The sequence below is a fragment of the Scophthalmus maximus genome, chromosome 3, assembly GCF_022379125.1.
Source record: "Scophthalmus maximus strain ysfricsl-2021 chromosome 3, ASM2237912v1, whole genome shotgun sequence".
Classification (NCBI taxonomy): domain Eukaryota; kingdom Metazoa; phylum Chordata; class Actinopteri; order Pleuronectiformes; family Scophthalmidae; genus Scophthalmus; species Scophthalmus maximus.
In genome coordinates, this window is record NC_061517.1 from 26,490,327 (window position 1) to 26,512,759 (window position 22,433).

Genomic DNA, 22,433 nt, shown 5'->3' on the forward strand with positions numbered 1-22,433 from the left:
CTTCTACAATTCTTTTATTGTTGTAAATACATTCTGTCTCCGGTACAGGTATGAAGCTCAAATAGCGAGAAAACACCACAGAAAAAGAAGAAAAAAAGATAGCAAATAAATAAACATTGCTTCTGCTATACAGAGATTTTTCTTGGATGTTTTTTTTCCCTGTCTATACACATTGAGGGTTAACATTGCAGTTACATTCAAAATGAGTGAGTGTGTAAATACTTGTAAGCCAACCATGCAGCTGCCGCCGGCTCGGAGTGCTCGTTTCCTCGGTTCGCTCCATGTGTCATAACTTGCCTACAATCCCTGACACACCAGGAAGGGAATATATCACACACACCGTAAATTATATAATATATATATTCAATATATCATAATTTATTTCTACTGAAGCTTTCCCATAAGCCAACCAAACACGCAAAGCAACCATTAGAAGTGTATACCTTTACATAGTTTTCTATATATATGTGATCTGTATGTGTAGTTTATATATTCAGCTGTTTTTTTTAGAATACAATGCTTGTAATCTCCCGCACACACACACACACACGCGCACACACACTAGAAGAAATAACAGCACAGTATAATCACATGGCGCCAGAGAGGCCAATATCAAAAGACCCAAACTGGTTGCAGTCGCCTCCGTTCTAACATCATAAAAAGTCCAGCTGTGGTAGTAAGGCCAAGATAAGCTTCAATGATGAGGACAGATATATATATAGAAATAATAAACTGGGTTGCAGAAGGCATCTTGTTGCTGTTTTGTTTTAATCACAGAGAAACAGAGGAGTTGAGTTTAATCACAACCACAACACGATCTTTGTGGACCTGACTGTCATATCACAAGTAAAACCCAAATTTAGTTTTTACTCTGGGAATGAATGAATCCACCGTCTGTTCTGGCTTATTAAAATCAAGGGGATGAAAAAGGGAACATGACCGAGTGTTTTCGTCTCATCGTGGTCAGTCATAGTAAACAACATTTCATGTCTGGAAATAAAACTGCTACATTTAAAGTAGCCAACAGGTGAATATTTATGGTATATGGTATAAAAAAAGAAGACTAATTTGAGCCTTTAATAAAATTCAGTGTGCATCTTATAAATAAAGAGTTGGTTTTACAGTTACATCTTTGCATTCACAGTTGACATGAAATTAACATTTTCCCATAAGCTCTGTCCGTATGTTTGAGGCTAAAGCCACTCTGTCGTTGTATGTAAGCTACTGTACAGTCTATTTCACTTTTTTTTTTAAAGTTGTCCTAAAACAATGATATCTGACTAAATGAATCATGTTTCAGGTTTGACCTGGGCAGAGTTTACATTGCAGGAAGAGAAAAGTGGCCGTGGAGGGGAAACAAAATGGCCGTCTTCACTGTACGGCTGAAGCGGCCTTGGAACACATGCAGCCAGTGACATGCACTTCCTCAGACAAAGTGCAGCTTTGTCGGACCACATCACTTGTCGTCTCTCAGGCGACTAAACAACTAGTCTCCCGTTCTACAGCGATCACCTTCACAACGGTGCAACAATCCTGACAATGTATTTCTAATCTAATGTAAAATGTCCTCTCTCTACCCGCCCTTTCTTCACATTCAATTTAATAATCAGGAACATTGAGCGAAAGTCGCTCATAACCGTTCACAAGTGTAGTTAATGAATGAAGCTACGTGTGTACATGTACATGTACATGTACAGTACATGTACTGTTCATCCAGCAATATACACAGAACATGAATGTACAGTATATTGCTGGTTTCCTGGTACTGTTTGTATATAGACAGAGAAGTGTTTTACTTTCTCTTGTGAAAGAAGAAGAAATGGACTGATACTCATATGCGGTACAAAGCATTTAGACAACATTCCTCCATCTTGTGCATTCACCGTCACATAAGGACATTGTAGGTCATCAGGTGGCGTGACAGGGCCCCGCGTGAACTGGTTGGACCACGGTCTGTGCTCGATGACGGGTATTACATGATGACTGGAGCTACTGCTGGTGCTATGTACAGTGAGGCTGCAAAAAATTAAACGAGTGAAATGACACAAAACACAACAACCCTTTTAACAATCGACTACAGTGCAAAACAGAGCTGCAGAGTTGATAACTCAACAGTTTAGCAAATGTGTGGAATGTGATGAGAGAGAGTTCAGACACACACACACACACGTGCAGAATTGTCAGCAGGATTCACACACTCCCTCTGTGGAGAGCCCTGTGCTGTGCAGATATGGTGGAGGAAACATGAGTAGAAACAGGCAGCGCAGCGTTCTGCCTGTGAAGTAGCAGCATGGTCGAGGCCCAGTCGGAGGTGTGACGGTCTGGGTCCAGTGGTCGAGGCCCAGTCGGGGTGTGACGGTCTGGGTCCAGTGGTCGAGGCCCAGTCGGGGTGTGACGGTCTGGGTCCAGTGGTCGAGGCCCAGTCGGGGTGTGACGGTCTGGGTCCAGTGGTCGAGGTCCAGTCGGAGGTGTGACGGTCAGGGTCCAGTGGTCGAGGTCCAGTCGGAGGTGTGACGGTCAGGGTCAGGTGGTCGAGGCCCAGTCGGAGGTGTGACGGACTGGGTCCAGTGGTCGAGGCCCAGTCGGGGGTGTGACGGACTGGGTCCAGTGGTCGAGGCCCAGTCGGGGGTGTGACGGACTGGGTCCAGTGGTCGAGTTCCAGTCGGGGGTGTGACGGTCTGGGTCCAGTGGTCGAGTTCCAGTCGGGGGGGTGACGGTCAGGGTCCAGTGGTCGAGTTCCAGTCGGGGGTGTGACGGACTGGGTCCAGCGGTCGAGGCCCAGTCGGGGGGGTGACGGACTGGGTCCAGTGGTCGAGGCCCAGTCGGGGGTGTGACGGACTGGGTCCAGCGGTCGAGGCCCAGTCGGGGGGGTGACGGACTGGGTCCAGTGGTCGAGTTCCAGTCGGGGGTGTGACGGACTGGGTCCAGTGGTCGAGGCCCAGTCGGGGGGGTGACGGACTGGGTCCAGTGGTCGAGTTCCAGTCGGGGTGTACGGTCAGGGTCAGGTGGTCGAGGCCCAGTCGGGGTGTGACAGTCAGGGTCAGCTGGTCGAGGTCCAGTCGGGGTGTGACAGTCAGGGTCAGCTGGTCGAGGTCCAGTCGGGGTGTGACAGTCAGGGTCAGCTGGTCGAGGTCCAGTCGGGGTGTGACAGTCAGGGTCAGCTGGTCGAGGCCCAGTCGGGGTGTGACAGTCAGGGTCAGCTGGTCGAGGTCCAGTCGGGGTGTGACAGTCAGGGTCAGCTGGTCGAGGTCCAGTCGGGGTGTGACAGTCAGGGTCAGCTGGTCGAGGTCCAGTCGGGGTGTGACAGTCAGGGTCAGCTGGTCGAGGTCCAGTCGGGGTGTGACAGTCAGGGTCAGCTGGTCGAGGCCCAGTCGGGGTGTGAGAGTCAGGGTCCGGTTTGCAGATTAACAGATTCCGTTGCCAGCTCATGAAAATAAAATTTCCACTGTGTTGTGACCAAAACACTCATCAAACTATAATAGTTAAAGGGACAGTAAGTGATTCTAAAGCAATACGCGTTTTTTTCCGCTGTCGGTTGTGTGTGTGCGCCCTGGCTCTGTAAATCGAGAAAACACCCGGGTCGCGCCACACATCAGTGAGCGAAAATCACAGCAACAACAAAGGGAGAATCAAGCTTTCTCCAAGATCGCTTACTGCCCCTTTAAGAGCCCATTACGGATACACGTCGACGTTTACTCAAAAGAGTTGAGTTTCAGAATGTGAACAGGGAACAGGGAAGGAAATATTAGGATTCTGAGGAACTACTGGGAGTTGAAAATTCTTTGGTGGTAAAAAACCCCCAAAAAACAATAACCTTTCACTAATTGTAACGACGAGGAACCAAACCATCTATCCACGGCATCGGCTGCGGATGGGAGGGTTGAGGACGAGGACTGGGGCTGAACAGGTTGGCCTGGGGAGTGACAGCTGATCGCAGGGGGTCTAAAGGCCGTGTCTTGTTAGATGTAAACCGGCTGCTCCTGCGCAGTCAGCAGGCGGTACATGGCCGCAGGCATCGTCTTCATGTGGATCTGCGCCAGTCACAAACAGAACAAAGCGTTTTAATTCATGGAATTATTCGTAGTTAACACCTTTGAAGATAAAGTGCCACAGGCAATCATTTAGTGTTGCGACTTCGGACGTCCCACTTAACCGCTGGTAACTCCAACAAACATCAGGACAAACAGAGCAGAAATGCGCGTGATAACTGCCTCTAAGAGTAGTAGTAGTAGTATAAGTAGTCAGTAGCCTCACCTCTCCCACGGCGTTGGACAAGATGTGGACGATCTTCTCGTGGGGCGTGGCCACCACGCTCTGACTGTTGATTTCGATGATGCGGTGACCCACTCTCACCCCGCCGCGCTCAGCAATACCCCCGCGCATCAGGCTACAGATCTGTCAAAGGGTCAGATCAATTCTCAATCAAGTTTTTAAAAAGTGGTTCAATAGAACTGAGGAATCATTTAACATTAAAAAAAAAATGGGGGCAAAGCCACAGTGCTACCCACAATGCCGTTCTGGACACTGAAGCCCAGCTGGTAGCGGAGGTCTGGACGCCTGATGAGGACGGTGGTCACCGGGGGACATCTGACGATGTTCAGCTGGATACGAGACTGGTTCTTCAGGCCCTAGAAAGAGGTGAGATGCTGAGGCGTCGTACAGATCATTCTGTTCATCGTCTGTTTGAAAAAAACTGTTTTTTCTGTCTGCATCTCTGTTTTAACCTCTTCTTTGCATGTTCATTTTTGAATTAAAGGTGACATATTATGCAAATATCAAATGTATCTGTGGAGCCTGTCGGACCACAAACCTGGCTCTTTACCACTGGTCCACATTTCTCTCCCACTGTGACGTCACAGTAACCCCGCCTGCAGTCTGAGAATCTCCACTCTCTCTGGTGCAGGGGTGTGACATTTCCTACACATTTTGAAATCGGTTGACCGATCACAACAGACTGGGCCAATCAGAGCAGACATGGGTTTATCGGGAGGCGGGGCTTAAATAAATCCAGGCGTTTTAGACAGAAGGTGAAAAGAGGAGCTGCAGGAATGGGCAGTATGAGAACACTGATGTGTCTACTGAACTTTAGAGCATGTAAACATTTTCAAGTGGTAACTCGAATAAAAAGTATGAACCTGAATATGAGCATAATAGGTCACCTTTAATGTCTGATCTTCATTTTAATGTTAGGGGTGTTCAGAGGCCAAGACCATATACAGATAAGTGCATTTGGACTTTGAACAGGGCCAGTTGTTGGACGTCATCCCCCTCCCTCATGTATTCCCTGTCAGTATCTCTGCGATGTTAATGAAATAACGGCAAAATGCCAAGAATAAACATTCAAAATAACAACAGTGCAGTGGTGATTATTGAATGCTTCCCTCTGCTGTACATATGTATTTACAGAAATTGCAGTTTGCATTTTTGTGATGATTTGTTAAACTTTTCTCTCTTTTATGCTATACTTTGTACATTTACTATTCCGTAACATAAGATTTCATGGTTAATATTATCCATTATTAAAAAACGATCACACACACACACACACACACTCACACCTTTATGATGCTCTGGCAGGTGGACAGTGGCAGTCCCACCAGACTGGTCCCGTTGATGGACATGATCTGGTCTCCTATGTTCAGTCTGCCGGACCTCTCCGCCGGCCCAGCATGCATCATGTTGGCAATGATGACGGTGGGCAGGATGGAGCCCCACCCACTCTCCACAATGACAACACCCAGGATCTCGCCTTTAGCTTTCTCCACGAACACCTGAGCTCACGGGCAGGCCCCACGCAGACACAGACGATTGCAACATCACTGCATACTTTATAAAGTTTCCAAATCATAATGAAAATCATATCAAGAAATCGTGTTTTCAGTGGAATCTGATAGCTCTCAACAGCTAAACTGTAGAACCAGCATCAGCAGTGTGTTTTTATGTGGTATATGGCTGTGGTGTGGTATAAGTTACTGCTAAAGAAATTGTTTAATAAAACATTGCCTACTTACATCTTTGCAGTTCTCCGACTTGGAGAAGTGGATGAGGTCATCGTTGTACATGTCCTGAGTGTTGAGAAGGTCACTGTACTCCTTCTGGCTGAGGTCGTCAGGGTTGATACCATTGGCCCGTAAGAATTCCTGGTAGGCGACGCTGAACGCCTGTCCGATAGATTGTGCGATCAGCTGGGCCTGGAGGACAGGGCGGAAAGACTGGTCGTTATTCTTTCATCACCTTATCATCTGCTCAAGATCCTTTTTTAACACACAAGCAAAGACGTCGTAAAGCTTTGGTGTTGGACTTACATCCTCAGACTCGAACACATGGCATATCATCTTGTACTGCCGCTTGCTCTCTTGACCCGGGTCTGAGGCCTCCACGCTCTCCTGAGAGTCCGTTCGAGGCATCCTGCGCCGGGCCATCAGTACCACAATGTTGCCAATGTCAGCAATGTAGGAGATTGTCCGCAGAGGGTGGTCCATCATGGTCTCCTGGAAGTCAGACAACCACAAAGTGTCCTTACAGTATATCATCGATATCCGAGGATAGAAACGAGAGTAAATGAAAAACGTATCAAATGAAAACCAGATGAAAGCTTAAAGCCCCAGTGTGTAATTTTTGTAATTTTTCTGGCGGCGTTTTTTGGTAAAGTTGCAAAACGCAATCAACTGAGCGACCGACAGGGGACATTTTATGGTGGCGCACCGCTGATTCCATTTTCCGGTTTCCGGCAGCATCTGAAAATTCAACGTGAACGCGACATATTCTGGACCGTTTGGTTCAACAACCGTATTCAACACAACGTAGAGACATGGAGACTCACACGGAGGTCGGGTCCACCTCATGGAACTATTTTTAACTCATTCACAGATGTGATTATACATATATGAACACATAGTTATGGACAATATATTCAATTTCTGTGAATTAGTTCTAATGAATATTACACACTGTAGCTTTAAGATATATACTGGAAGCTATATTGTTTCCCAGAACCCATCTTGACTAAGTTGTCCAATCTTTTTCGTCTTATGGCTTACTAATTAATTACTTGGTGGCAATCGCTTTGTGGGATTTTCCAGGTTAAATTTTTTTTTTCCCCAACATAACTGCTCGGGGTCAACTCAAGTGAGACACTGTGCATCTGTCTGGATTAATGGACTCAAAAACAAGAAAATATGGATCATCTGAAAGCGCTCATATCAGGGGTGGGTTGTCTTCTAGCCAGACGGTCGGTGGTGTCCTTTCCCAGCTCCTCAAGTCTGCTTGCCAAAGTGTCCTTGGGAAAGACACTGAGCTAGAAATGTGCCCGTGACGGCAGTTCCTTCAGAGTGTGAATGATGTGTGCAGCATATATAATTCGATTTTCATATCTGGATGAGGTGATAAGAGAAGACAGCACAGAGTTGTGTGTTGTGCGTTCGGTCAGAGCCAGCACCTGAGAGTCAGCGTTGAGGACTTTGATTCTCTGGGTGGAGATGAAGAGATCCACCTCTGTCGTGGGCTGAGGCTCCCCCTCGGGGGCCTACACACACACACACACCCGCACACACACACGCGCACGCACACACACACACACACACACGCACGCACGCACGCACACACACACACACACACACACACACACACACACACGCACACACACACACACACACACGCACACGCACACACACACACGCACACACACGCACACACACACACACACACACACACACGCACACGCACACACACACACACACACCCACACACACACACGCACACACACGCACACACACACACACACACAACAAAATATACAATGCAAACATTACACATAGATACAAAAAACATAAGGCCGGCATAAAAAGGCCTTAAGATCAGTGAGCTGAAGCTCATGTGTTAACAAACAGCTTCATCTTTGTAGATGAAGGTCAAAGATATAAGAAATATGTCAACAGTAGAAGGGGATTAATAGGGTAAACAGTTAACCACAGCCTATTTTTCAGTCGTATTGTTTGTTTCAATAAAACATTCAAGTCCCCGGTCTTTGACTTTTCTTAAAACTGTCTCATGTAGAACCTTCTTTTGTGAGTGTGGGTCAAATCGACCTCTCTAGAGAACAGACCCTTTGGCAGTACGAATATTTATTCATGATGAAAGCTTAAATATTCCCTGTATTGAATTAAGATTGCGTAGAATACAACATATATATCTATGCTATGTAAATAGCCTATTCTATTATCATATGATTTTATGGTCATATTGTAAGATGATACAGCAAATGAACCTCTGCCTTGAAAGTTAATGCATTCTAAAAGCATGTCAGTTACAGTTCTACCGTGACTACTGGCAGCTTGAGTATTAATATCGTTCATGTAGCCTTTATGAAGCCAATATCCACCTGGAGCCTCTGGGTCTGTGTTGTTGGTGTCACTCCCCGATTCCCCACTCCACACTCATTTGCGAGCAAGTTCGCATGCTGACATAAGCTGACTGTTCCAGATACGGAGAGATGATTTGTGATTTGCGTTTTGTCATCTTGCTCTGTGTAGTTTAGCAAATGACGTCGAGATGTATAAAGGGTCGCTTTACACAGTAAGACCTCACAGTTAGAAAGGTGATGACGGCCATTTCCTGCATCCAGCAAACTGGGATTCCTGGTTGACCAGTTTGTAAACAGAACAGTAGGTTCCAATTATGGAAATGTTCAACTTAATTGTAAAAAGTGTTGAGGAAATAGAAACCCGAGTACGGAAAAAAACAACGAACACCACATCCACCAAAACAAAGAATTTTTGCAGGATTCAGGGAAATGGCAGCAATTCATCAGAATGATTGAAGACTAGAGATGAGGGAAAGAACAGGACAGTGATATCTACAGACAGACAGAAAGAGAGAGAGAGACAAAGAGCAACGCAGTGTGGTGGACCAGAGGAACATGGAGGTACTGCACCTTCTTCTTGTTCTGCCCTAATTTCTGGGCCGTCTGCCGGACACGGAACAAAGCAGACAGGGGAAGATATGGGGTTAGAGCAGTGGACCACAGTGGAAATTCATTTCAGATATGATCACTTTGATTGTTCTCACCTAGACTGGAAAAATAGTTTAATCACATATGAGAAAGCCCTTTCTGAAATTCTTCACTAATAGAGGAAAATAAAAACAAGCCCAGGTTCCTCTTCAGCACTGTAGCCAGGCTGAACAGGCTATTCCTTCAACTCTCAGTAGTGATGATTTCACAAGCTTCTTCACTAATAACAGTATTACCATCAGCTTCTTCCCAGTAATAACACACTGTCCAGTACAGTTGCCTCTGAACCAACAGTAGCGCCTCATTTACTTTTCCCCTGAGCTGACTTCACTGGTCACTTCATCCAAGCCATCAACCTGTCTCTTAGATCCTATTCCATCAAGGCTGTTTGAGGATGTATTACCTTTAATCAATAGTTCCATATTAGATCAGATCAATTTATCTCTATTAACAGGCTACACACCAAAGGCCTTTAAGGTTCAGTAGTTAAACCTCTGCTCAAAAAACCGACTCTAGACCCAGATATCTTAACTACCTATATACCCATATCAAACCTCCCACTTGAGAAATCTGTTGCGAACCAGATACTGACTATTGATTGATTGAGAATTTTTTGTAAAAGAAACAGAAAGGTAATACAGAAAAATAATAATCTTAAACAAAATAGATAGCTTACATGTCCGAAAGGGAGTGGGAAGAAGTATAGACTTATTTAATCCCACCCCTTCTCCAATAAGTCATTGTTAATTAGCTTACAGGCTTCCTCAGTCATATACATTTTCTCAGGAATTCATAAAATGAACTACAAGTAAATAAATGAAATTGGAAATGGAAAAGAATGGAAACTTAGAAAGAATAAATAACAATCTAAATGAATAAACCATAAGCAAACAGTGCGTATTAAACCCCTTCATCCCTGTTCCCTGTGAGAATTATTTCCTTATGTCTGTTTTTAAACTGTCTCATGTTTGAACATTGCTTAAGTTCCTAATTTGAGCGGTTTCCATAATGTTACGCACCTATACAGTATTGAAATTAAACAATCCCCTTAAAATCAAACTCCCTTCTCGACTATTTACACAATATCAAGAACGCACTTAACTGCGGTTAGTCAAAATGTGGGAGCTGCTTACTGACACTACACTGAGGGTGTCCTCTGTGTTTTCACCTTGATGCGGCTGACGGCCTCCTGCGCCTGCATCATGCGGATGTTCTTGGACGGCGTCTTGTCCGACAGCAGCTGGGTGGAGCCCAGGTAGATGGCTGCGAAGATGATCCCATCGATCAGGTCCTCCGGGTCACACGGGCCTGGCACTGGAGGGACGAGAGCGGGTTCAGTCTCACATTGGTAACATGCAATAATTCTTTTGCTTAACAGGACAGAAGTTGATATTTTCTCCTCTTAGGCTTTTTATAACCCATTTATTTTTCTCACCGTAATTGTCTTTCCTACCGCACGGCCTTCTAGTACAATATCTGTCATTCAATGTTAATATTTAAATAAAACAATCATATCCAACATTCATGTCCTCTACAAACACAATATCAACAACTCACTGAGACGTTCGTGATCTTCACTCCCTCCAATTCCCCCAAACCTCAGGACCTAGTTAATTTTTTTCCAAAGTTTCCTGAAGTTTCCTTCCCGATGTCTTTCAATATTTCAGCAATTTCCAACCTTCGTCGTCCATATTTTCACTCGACTGTCTCAGCAAAAGTTCACTATGTTTAGCAGAATTCCTTTGCCCAGACATGAATCTATATTTCTCCAACACCCATTTACAATCACTGGTAGACTGGCCACCATCTTATCTTCAAATACGTTTCCTTCTCATTAGGATTAGAAGAAACAGTTTAAGAATGTTAATTTCTTCAATGTGCTGCGTGTCACCGTGCAGGTTCCTACTGATTCAAATCCGCCCTCACAGTTTGAGAACCTCTGCAGCCGAGGACGAAGCACCCACCTTCTACATATGTGGGGAAGGAAGCGAGGCTTCTTCTGGACTGTGAATCAAAAGACAGGAGGATGTTGGCTTTCATTAAACATTACTTCAACTTGATGTACAATCGGTGAAAGTGCAGTAAAAGTAAAATGTTGAACCACACACCTCTTTACCGGAAGGAGACGATTCACCACTGTCATCCTGCAGCAGATGTCTGTGGGAGGACTCTGCTCCTGGAGGAGAGGGGGAGCCGGAACCAGGAGACTGACGGGAGAGAATGAGTTGCACGAACAGAAAGCATGTTAAAGAAACTGTGAATTGAAATCCTCAAATCAGAATTGAGCACCACTGTAACTGCAAACGTACGTGTGTCACAAATGAATGAGCCAAATGATATTGAGGAGTGATGTTCTTTTGTATCCTGTTGAGGTTCTTTTTTTTTCAAGGTGTGTGAAGATAACATGATGTGTCAGAGCCTCTGTTCAACATAGATACTCTGTTGATAACAGCATTTTTCTAACCCTGAGTGTGACGTCAGAGGAAAATGGCTGCCGGTCGGAATTTGAGAGACTATCTTTCTGAAGATGGTCTGATCCACGTACGTCTTAAAGGCCTTGTGTGGTCTAAAACGGTTCTACACAAGCAGGAGTCTGCATGTGCAGTTTACAATTACAGAATTCACTGAAGATCAATCTGCATTTTTAGGTTATCTGACAGCGTGATACTGAAATATCCAGATGAGATTCTCCTTCATCCAGGTCATAGTTCTCCTGTTGAATCAGGAGCAACTGGACTTGTTTTGTAGTTTCTTGAAGATGTTTCACCTTCAACCAAGAGGCTTCTCCAGGTCAGTTAGAACTGAACTGATAGTTCTAAGTGAATACTGCAATACCAATTATTTATCAACCAACATGTTTTATTTGAATTTAATTTTCACCACCCTATAAGGTGATGGGGTCAGGAACCACAGTGATGCACAGCAGCGGAGACTAGAGTTGTCTTTGGGCCAATAAACATAATAACGCATAATATCCATCAGGGGGGATTCATTTTTGGCCTTTTTGGTTAAAAGAGGGGTGGCATCCCCCTCACACATCGCCTACTGATAGAAGACAGTATATTATGTATTATATACAAGTTGAGAGGTCCAAAGCCATTATAAATACTTTTTGGTATGATACAAAACCATTTGCGTCAATTTGTACTGATGAATAAATCAAGATCACATGATGTTTTTATCAATAAAAAATGTACATGTAATTATTTCTAGACTGATTTCCAAAAGATGGGGATGAAACATGATACTCTGTTATGAATCCACACCAGGGTTTTGAAATATACGGTCTCGTCTCAACGGATCACAACACTTTGGAGAAGAACAATGCCGCCACCGCTACAAATATAAACCATCAACACACAAATGGAAAAATCGTTTAAAACCCCTCAGACAGTCCACACCTCTACTCCGTGATGCAGGTCTTTCGGCTGCTTCTGCTGCTGCTTAGCTTGTTCCTCTTCAAGCTTTTCCACTTGATACATCCAAAAGTTTTCCATGGCTTTGAGTCGATGCACAAACCCAATTGAACCTCAAAAAGTGTCGCAGGTGAACTGGCACGGCGAGCGGCAGCGCTCGGTTATATGCCACCGGTCCACTGCTCAGGTGACACTGGGGTATCAGGATTCATCTTGGAATCAACAGGTTGGGTCTGTCTGTCCGTCCGTCTGTCTGTCGGCCTGAATTTGCTCTGGTGACACTGTCGCATCATGTCATCAAATTATTTCACAGGCTACATTGTGGTCAGTTTAGTCTCAATACTAAGTTTGAAGATGAAGTGTTATTAAAAACGACCCAGGCCTGCAGGTATATTCTGACCACGGTGATGTCAGCGAGAAAACGGCCCCTGTCAATCTGTTATTGGATCCTCAATGAATTATTAAACCTGTTTTGCCCTTTACCTTTTCTCTATCTCACCGTTACTGAATAAATCATTAGGGAGGCAACGGCGTGACATTTAGAAGAGAGGGGGAGACGGCGAGAAAAACATATACTGGGATTCCTACTAACAATATTTGGATTAATCGTCATAGGCTAGTTAAAAGACAAGAGTCATCAGGAGATGACATATTCCCCTGGCACCCACCAAACTTGAAAGACTAGATCATTTGGTACTATCACACTTACAGAATCTAGTGTGGTGTCTTTCTGTTGCTTATTGTTACAAAAGCTCAGTCAGAAACGGGGGGCAGAAACAAGCAGATTAAAGCCCAGGAAAGCCTAACAAGTTAGTTAAATTCTGTTTATAGGAGTCAGACCAATTACATACTAGTTTCATCGTTACAGAGCCTGCAGCATTTCAAGATGATTTAGATGGACACATGTCAAGTAAACTGTACTATTCCCCCCACTACACAGTCGATTAGTAAGTGCCATGGACAAGGGCAGCTATTTACTCACTCACTCTTGACTGAGGTGGCTCCTAATAACGGAACAAGAAATTACCAAAGGAAAAGCTCTGCTACAAGTGTGTTTATATACTTGAAGATTAAGACTTCTAGATGGACAGTGTGCTCTTTAAATTGTTAATATTTCACCACAACTCAAAAATACAAGCCTATTTTGCTATAAATTTTTTTGACAAACAATATAAATGTAAACAAACACTGTATGGCTTTGAAATAAAACTGATATTCCTTGTATCAAGAGCTCGGAATGATTATATGTTCAGTTCCAGAATTGTTGGATTTCCCTGACAAAGATGTGCAAATATATGTACAACGTGAACTAAACCATACTGGTAATGAGCAGATATTTATTCATTCAATTGATGCATGGAGCTGTTCCAACGTGTTTCATTTGATACTAACTATTCAGTTCATTCATCCGAATATTGATGAAGAATATTGAATATGGTTTACTGATCACATTCAGGGGGAGTAATAGATCTTTGCATGTGACTGAGCAATTAAATTAATGGTGTGCTTGTTAGCTTTGGGAGTTTGATCTACAGTTCATGTGCAGCTCAACGGACCAAACAATCTGAACCTAATGTAAGTGGAGAGCTGGAAGGAAGGACCTGCGATACCTCTCCTTTACACACTCGGGGTGAAGCAGCCGGTCGCTGAAGGAGCTGCTCAGTGCACTAAACGTGTCCTGCATGGGGTGGGAGTCGTTCTCCATCACTGATGATCACTTGGCTATCATCCTCCTCTCTCTGACCACCTGCACTGTGTCCAAGGGGTGTCCCAGGACAGGGCTGGAATTGTTCTTTCTCTTCCTGTCAGCAGGTGAGATGCTGCTGCTCCAGCAGACCCCTCCATAGAAGATGGCTGATGCCAACACAGTGTCAATAGGGTCCCGAGTCTCCTGAGCAGGTACAGTCTGCTCTGGAGACTCAATGATGTCGTCTGTCTAGTCCAGTTTATTGTTCAGGTGAACACCCAGGTACTTCCCTGGAAGTTCAGAGGTGTTAGGGGGGAGCTCCTTGGATTTCCCAGTGTTGATCTGGAGACGGTTCCACTGGCACCAGTCCACAAAGTCCTGGGTCAGTTCTCTGTACTCCCTGTCATCGTCATCTGTGATGAGGCCTCTCCAGACTCCAGTGACGTTGTTCTGCTGCAGCTGGTCCTCCATCTTCCTCTTGTGCACGTCCTTCCCCTCTCTGATCTTCCTCCACAGCTCCCCCTGCGCAGTCTTCAGCTCGTCCTTGTTTCCTGACTTAAAGGCCATCTTTTTCTCCTTAAGGAGTGCCTTAATGTCAGTGGACTGATCCAGGGTTTGTTGTTGGAGAAACACCGTACAGTCCTGGTGGGTACAGTGTTCTCCACAAAGAAGTTGATACAGTCCGTGAATCAGTGAGTGAGGGTGTAGATGTCCTCCTCCCCATGAGGATCACAGAGTTCCTCCCACACAGTAGTATGGAAGCAGTCCCTCAGGGCCTCTTCGGTCTCCTCAGACCATCTTCTGACTGTGCGGGTCACAGCTGGTTGCCTGATCTCCCAAGGGGAGGGAGGGTTCACATTCATGTGGATGTTGCCAACGACAGTCTTAGTTCTGCCTTATATTTTCAATTGGTTCTATTCAACATGTGAATAAACCCACTCACTGTTTAAATCACACTCTCGACATCGTTCTGAGATACAACATAGAAATTGAAAATATGATAATATTTCCTCAAAACCCTGTCAGATCATTTTTTAATCACATTTGAAATACCAACTATTAACTACACTGAATTTTAGAAAAAAGTTATTACAGCAGGTGTCTATCAGAAAACTCTGTAAGTAAATTCAAGTAAAAAATGCCATTGTTATTTACTCTATTGTCATGTGTCAGAACAGTGTACGATTGCTATCAAAACTTTACTCCCACACAAATTGATGATCTCGTTGATAGTACAGCAGCCTCATAAAAAGAAGACAGTCAAACAGTCCATGGTACAATGTAGCCTGTAGCCAGGCTGACAGAGAGTAGAAGCTCTACTGAACAGTCTATTGCTCCAACTCTTAGTAGCAAGGATTTATTGCGCTTCTTTGCTAATAAGATTATTACCATCAGAGAAAAAATTCATTAGCTTCTTCCCACTAATAGCACAGATATCCTGTCCAATACAGTTGCCTCATAACCGTTCCATATTAGATCAGATCAATTTATCTCTATTAACAGGCTTTGTACCAAAGGCCTTTAAGGTGGCAGTAGTTAAACCTCTGCTCAAAAAAACCAACTCCAGACCCAGATATCTTAGCTAACTACAGACCCATATCAAACCTCCCCTTTATCTCTAAAATCCTTGAAAAATCAGTTTCCAACCAGTTATGTGACTTTTTACACAGGAAAAGTCTGCGTGATACTTTTAGTCAGGGTTTAGAAAACATCATAGTACAGAAAGAGCATAGCACAGACACCATCCATCACAAGATTCTGTTGCAGAGACTAGAACACATTGGGATTAGAGGAACAGCACTCAAATGGTGTAAGTCCTACTTATCTGATAGATTTCAGTTTGTTAACGTTAACAACAAATCTTCCACTCAAACAAAAGTTAGTCATGGTGTTCCACAAGATTCTGTGCTGGGACCGATACTTTTCACCATATTAATGTTCCCCTTAGGTGAAAATTATAAGAAACCACCACATACATTTCCATTGCTACACAGATGATACCCAGATGTATTTATCTATGAAGCCTATATATATATATATATATATATTATATATAGCACACAATTTAGATGTTGTACAATGTTTAATTTCTTGCATTAAAGTGCATTTTTTTATTTTTATATTTTGTATAATGTTTTTCTCCACAACCATCTGGCGACCACCAGAAATTATCTCATGACACCCATGGGGGTCGGGACCCCCGGTTTGAGAATCCCTGGATTAGATACATTTCTCTCAGCAGCGACACAAATGGTGTGGGAGAAGATTGCAGGTGATTGCATGCATGACAACCAATAGGCCTATACTGAAAGCTCACATGATTCAGTAGCAAAAGATAGTCTTAAAATGACAATGATGATGTTTATCGAAATAATGTCTGGGACAATATGTTGTCCAACAAAAAGTAGTAATGATGTCTGGGACAATATGTTAAAAAAAAACACCAAAAGAACCATGACAGGCCTATATAGACTTGATCAATAATAGCCTGAGCTGCCGTACTTACATCTCCTCCAAGTGATGCCTGAAGGTCACATTCAGCAGTGGGGCTCAGGTCCTGCCTCATTACCCAAATGGGCTCCTTGGGCTCATCGGGTGTGTACGGAGATCTCACCGTTCTGATCTTCACCTCCTCTATGGCCTCCTTAATGTCCTTAATAGCCAGAGAGATGGCATCCCTCTTCTCCTGGCTGTTCTTCACTGCTCCAGGCTCCTCTGAGGGACTAACAGACAGCTTTCTGGCTGGCTTCCCTCGGTTGGCTGCTCTGTGATGTTTATCGGAGTCAGTCTGGGACTCAAGTTGGTGTTTTTCTTCTTCCTGTGGTAGGTCATTCTCCTCACATATGGTGTCTTCTGCATTACGATGAAGACTCTGAGAGCTTATGCTTTCTTTGACCTCAGCCACAATGCTGTCAATGTCCTCCTCGTGCTCACAGCTGTCGGCACGTGGGTAGGGGGCAAATTCAGCCTCCTTCTCTGGGCTGTCTGACTCACCATCTGAGCGTTCGTCATAGTGGCGGAGACGGGAGCCCACTGCCTCCTGCTGATGGTAGTCGTCACCTCCCGTCTGGCCCTCCAAAAGTCGAAACCCAGCCCTCCTCTGTTGAAGAGACTCTGTGTCCCCAGCCATGTCTGCAGCAGATGAAACTGATGATGGGGCATCACAGATTTCCTCATATACATGCTCAGACAGTGAGCAAATGTCATAAGGCTCACAATAGGCTTCATCCACAAGTCCAATATCTAAACTCTCCAAGCTCTGACTGACCAACACTTCGGCCCTTCCCCTGGAGGGGCTGAGGGGTTGGGAGTAGACGTAGTTGGAATATCCAGAATTCAGGACCTGTTCTTCATCATCCTGTGTCTGGGGGTTTTGAATATCAGGCAAAGCTTCACATGGCAGCGGTGGGGTCTGAGGAAAGAAAGGATGTGAATGGAGTTGTTGCTGTTCAGCCTCTGCACTCTCAGTGTATCCCTCTGCCTCTGGCCGTAGCTGGACTTCATAAATCCCTGCTTCGTCCTCTGGCTCTGGCTGTGCCTCAGGCTCCAGAGACATCATTACCAGGCTATCATCACCCTCAGCCCGGTCTGTATGGGTGTGGAAGCCGCTCTCCGTGCTCGCTGAGCGGGCCAGCACTGAATCATCCCTCTCTCGTTCGTCTTCCTGGGTCATCTCTGGGTGGTGCTGCTTCTTCTGCTGCTGTGCTCTCTCCGCCTCTCTCTGCTGCCTCTGTCTGTGTCTCTGCTGCTGGACTCTGATCCGGGCCTCGTTGTCCCCCTGTCTTCGATAACGTGTCACTGCAGGTCGAGGAATAGGCTGTGGCTGCTGTGGCTGCGGAAACTGAGCTCCGTGCTGCAGTTCTATGTCTTGCTCCTCCTGTGGCAGACGCTGTTGTGGCGCCCGTGCACTGCCGCCGGCACTTCCTCCAGCTGGGGCCTCACAGCGCCTGTACCGCTTTTCCAGGTTATTGGACCAGCTACTGTGATTGTTATGGTGAAAGCGAGGAGGGGCATCGGTTTCCTCCATCGCCACTTGCCCAAGCTCCGTCTCCTGGGGGTTCATGGCTGTTTGGTTCTGGTTGGCTCAACAGTGTCAGAGGAGTTTTAGGAGTCCATCATCAGCTTCCTCCTCTATGAGCTCAGAGCACAGGCTGCCAGGATGAGACTGAAATTAGTGGAAAGGAAGGGAGGACATGTGAGTGAACAGGGATAAATATGAGAAGAATTAATTGTTAAGCTTCTGGTGTGTGCTTGTGAAACAGGTGGTTCTGGTATGTTATATGTACCATTGGCTTTAGTCTCTAACTTTTGGTAGACCCATGACGAGTTCTGGTCAAATTCTAACCTATTGAACAAGTGAGGTTGATTAAAGTTATTGAATTAGCTGCTGTGGATGACAAACTTGTCATTGTTCAATTTACATGACATCTACATGGTGTACTGTACTGAGATATCCTCGACACATCCTGACTTGCGACACACCCCGACGTTTGTGTACGTGAGGGCCGGCATATCACTGCTCGCAGTTTTAAAATTTGCACACTATGACATTACAAATTCTAGTTTTTCTTTTTGTTTGTTTGTCTAGTCGTTTGTTGCATCTTAAGTCTCACTGTCATTCTTGTAGCCCACCCAATATATTTTTCACCAAATATGCAAATGTGTCTTGTCTCACTTGTGTCTTGCTCTAATAAATAAAAACTAAGACAATAATAGACACTATGAGACAGAGTTCCAAGAAGCCTTGTTAAGCAGTTCATTGCTTCAAACACCTCCGATTCCTAACCAGTCTACCAGTGTGCCAACCATTAGCCTGTCCCAGTGTCTTTTAGCATTGTGCCTGCCAGCATCTAGCTAGTCTCCTAGTCGGGAAGCATCAGGCCTGCAAGCCTCCAGCCAGCCTCCCAGTCAGCAAGCATCGGCCCTGCTATCCTCCCAGTTTGTTTCCATCAAGGTGCCCAACCTGCTACAAAGTTTGCAACCCTGAGAATTATGCAGCTTCAGTGAGTTAAACTCAAGCCACTGCTAGTCTCCAATCGGGAAAGGAGTCATCTGGCCTGATGGCACGCCGCTTGACAACTAGTCTGACTCTGACCTTGAAGAACCAGACTTTGATGAGCAGTCGGCTTTTTGGGAAACTTGTCTCGCCATCGCTCCAAGATATCTTGGGGTTGGAGACTCAAGAAAAAAAGCTGGGTCACAGACACAACAATCCTCCAAGCAGTCAGCTTTCCAACATGCATCTCAAGCTTCAGCCCCGGGTTTCTAGCAGCCAGCCCAAGTCACAGGCTTGCAGGCTGCCCAGTGCTCCAGAGACCCAGCGGGTCCAGCTACACAGAGCCCAACAGCTAAGGGCCAAAGAACAACAGCTGCCCATATCCACAGCTTCTGCTGAATGGCATCTCCAGCGACACTTACCCAAAACCTCCATGGAGCCTACTGAGTTTCTGGGTCACGGGTCCTGGCCAATGCCTACTCAGTTCCTGCGTAGAGGGTCCCAGCCGACTAGCATAGTATAAGCACTCACATTTCTCTGTGGACATAAGAAAGTGGCTTACCAACAAGCTCACCTAATGAGGATGGTCACCCAGAAGCAGCCTGACTACAAAGATCAGCCACCTCCACAAACAAAACAAGAAGCTTATGTTTGCCTTTTTTTGAGAGTGGAATAAAATGTCCCCTGAACTGACTTCACAATGACATAGTCCGGCTTTTTTGATGTGTTGTGCTGCAGTAACAGCGTTAATTAATATATTAATGGTGTTGTTTTAATGACTTGTGGTGACAGTGCTCTAATAAGCGGCAAACGCCTCTGAGGGGGTCACTGAAACTACAGGGTTTGGGATTATGATTATATTATTATGAGAGCATCGGGGTCTGGGACACCATAGGTCGAAATAGTCAATAATGCGAGTCAATATCCTATTTTAATAACTAGGGTTAGTGTGCATAAAGAAAAGTTATAAATCGGACTGTGCAGTAGGAAGACATCTTCCACAGCTGGGAGCTGGAGCTCTCCTTGGGGGACAACAGTACCACCTGGATGTGGGAAGTGGGGTTGCAGAAGTGGCATCAACAACATCAGATTAACAAAAAAGCTGCTGCAGTGCCATCTACTAACCATTCACCTCCACCACACTCTTGCCTACTAGACCAAGCTTCTGGGATGCCTGGTCGACGCCTGAAAAGATATCAGCTCTTCCTACTTCTGTTTGGAACTCAATAATGCAGAAAAGCATGTGACATTGGTGAGACTAGACAAGGTGCTGTCTACCATGTATAGGGCAATCGATCTGCAGATGCACAAACTGGATCAGATTGGAGTTGTTTAGGAAAATGAATGTCTCGCTCCAAAGATTGCATGCCCTGGAATCACAGGCCATCATTAAAAAACTTCTAAGAGTCCAAGAATCATGGAAAGAAAAATTGCAACTGTGGAAGAAGAATGTGGTGCATTGCAGCAATGGAAGGTGTTCTCTGTGACTGGTGTCAAAATCAGCAACTTGACCCAACCACTTGTTCTATTCACATTGTTTTACACTTCCTTCAGTCACTCTTGGACTCAGGTGGGGCATCGAACACTATCAGGTTGTATTCAGTGGCCAACTCCTGCTTCCATGAGGTGCTAGGAGGAGTGACGGTAGACAACCTTTGGTGACTCAGTTCATGAGGGGGTCATGACGACTGCGCCCAGGTAGGAAGCTTAGAGCTCCATCGTGGGATCTCCCCTTGGTGTTGCGGTCATTGACTCTGACCCCTTATGAACCCATTGGCAAAGCGAACTTAGGTTCCTCTCCCAGAAGACATTGGAATGGCATCAGTCAAGGTGAAGACTGTGGTGGTGGTGGTGGTGGTGGTGGTCAACGTTCTGTCTCATAAATCCATAGTTATAGCTGTAACTTACACTCTGGCCCAAACTTCTCCAAGAAACATTCCACTTTATATTCCAATTCATCCTATATCTATGAATAAATCTGACTTGACTTTTGGAATAATGCAACAAACAAAAACAACAATGGATATTTTACTATGAAAGTTCAGGAGAAAGTGTAACAACACAAAAACTTGATGAACGGAGAACGTATTGACAGCGTTGTATCGTCTTTACCAACACTCACTGCCATTAAATTACCATGCAAACTATATTAAGGAAAATATATTAACTGAAGTATTATTCATTAATCTATGCATTCCCAACATTTGCAGTTAAATGGCTGGGTGATAAATATGTATCAATACTATTACTATTTAACCTATTTTTTTCCTTTTTATAATGCAAAACTACACATTAGGGAAACACACTGACACATTTTTGACCAAAAGGTTGTTTTCAATTAGACTTTCAGTCATTTCACTGTCCGTATTTTTCAAATATGGTTGGAATATATGGAATGCATAAGAGAGTGCACAACCGCAAAACCATCATCATCACCACCAGCAGGCCCCGCAGACGGACTGGATCTACCAAACATTATGTGGCTCTGGAGAGGAGAGAAGGTCCAACCGGGCCAGTGTGTGGACGGGATCGAGATCAGCCATGCGGGGCCTCGACGGGCCGCTTCATCCATGTGGCCCCCGGTGGGCGGTCGCGCTCCAACAAAGCCTCGCATACAGAGCCGGTGTTGTTTATACTCCATCTGGATCCCGATATGGCATTCCCCCCCCCCCCCCGTGTGTGGCCACTCCTCGGCGAAGGACACCGAGCGGAGGCGAGCGGCGCACCGTCTCCTCCGGGGGCCCGACAACAACCGCGGCCCCGGAGCCGGTGGCGTCGGGCCCCGGACGCGGAGCCGAGTCGGAGCCGAGCGACGGGCGCACTCACCTGCGTTCAGCCGCGGTGCTGCGGCAGGATGCGGGTCCGCTCCGACGGCCCCATCACACGGTCCTCCATCTTCCCTGGTTCGCCTGACTCCTGGCCCCGCCTCCTCCGTCACAGCATCACAGGACCCGCAGCTCCCCTCCGTCCGAGTGTCAGGGGGAACCAGCTTCTGACATACAAAGAAAAACTCGTTTACATCCTTTACATTCAAACATATAGTAAAAAATATGAATTACTTGTATTGGCTTAAAATGTAAATGCCTAAAATGTATTAAAAAAAACATTTAGGATCATGATTTAGATTAAAATGTATTTAATTTTTTGTTTTGTTTTCTCGTTCTTCTCTCTGTGTGTCTTTCGTATTAGTAATATTCTTTGTTATCCTACAGGCTTCATTCAGCCTGTTCCTTTTTCGGTTGTTGATTTTGTGAGTTTTATTGTATGAAATGGATGTAAACATCTATAAAAATGATTTCATTTTTCCAATGCATATCCACACAT

General features: G+C 45.1%; 2 protein-coding genes across 6 annotated transcripts in view; one reads left to right on the forward strand and one right to left on the reverse strand.

Annotated features, from left to right (window-relative positions):
- Positions 1-22,433, forward strand: part of LOC118314126 (NACHT, LRR and PYD domains-containing protein 12) — a 593,122-nt gene that overhangs the window by 398,321 nt on the left and 172,368 nt on the right. The gene's annotated exons all lie outside the window — the stretch shown is intronic.
- apba1a (amyloid beta (A4) precursor protein-binding, family A, member 1a) lies at positions 3,393-22,092 on the reverse strand. The gene is made up of 13 exons (XM_035640338.2): positions 21,936-22,092; positions 16,620-18,278; positions 11,119-11,217; positions 10,975-11,014; positions 10,179-10,324; positions 8,933-8,965; positions 7,439-7,525; positions 6,306-6,491; positions 6,012-6,191; positions 5,559-5,771; positions 4,509-4,628; positions 4,255-4,395; positions 3,393-4,031 (listed from the first exon to the last, which is right to left on the reverse strand). Exons 2-13 carry the CDS (start codon positions 18,174-18,176, stop codon positions 3,960-3,962), a joined length of 2,874 nt encoding a protein of 957 aa, XP_035496231.2. The 5' UTR covers positions 18,177-18,278; positions 21,936-22,092; the 3' UTR covers positions 3,393-3,959.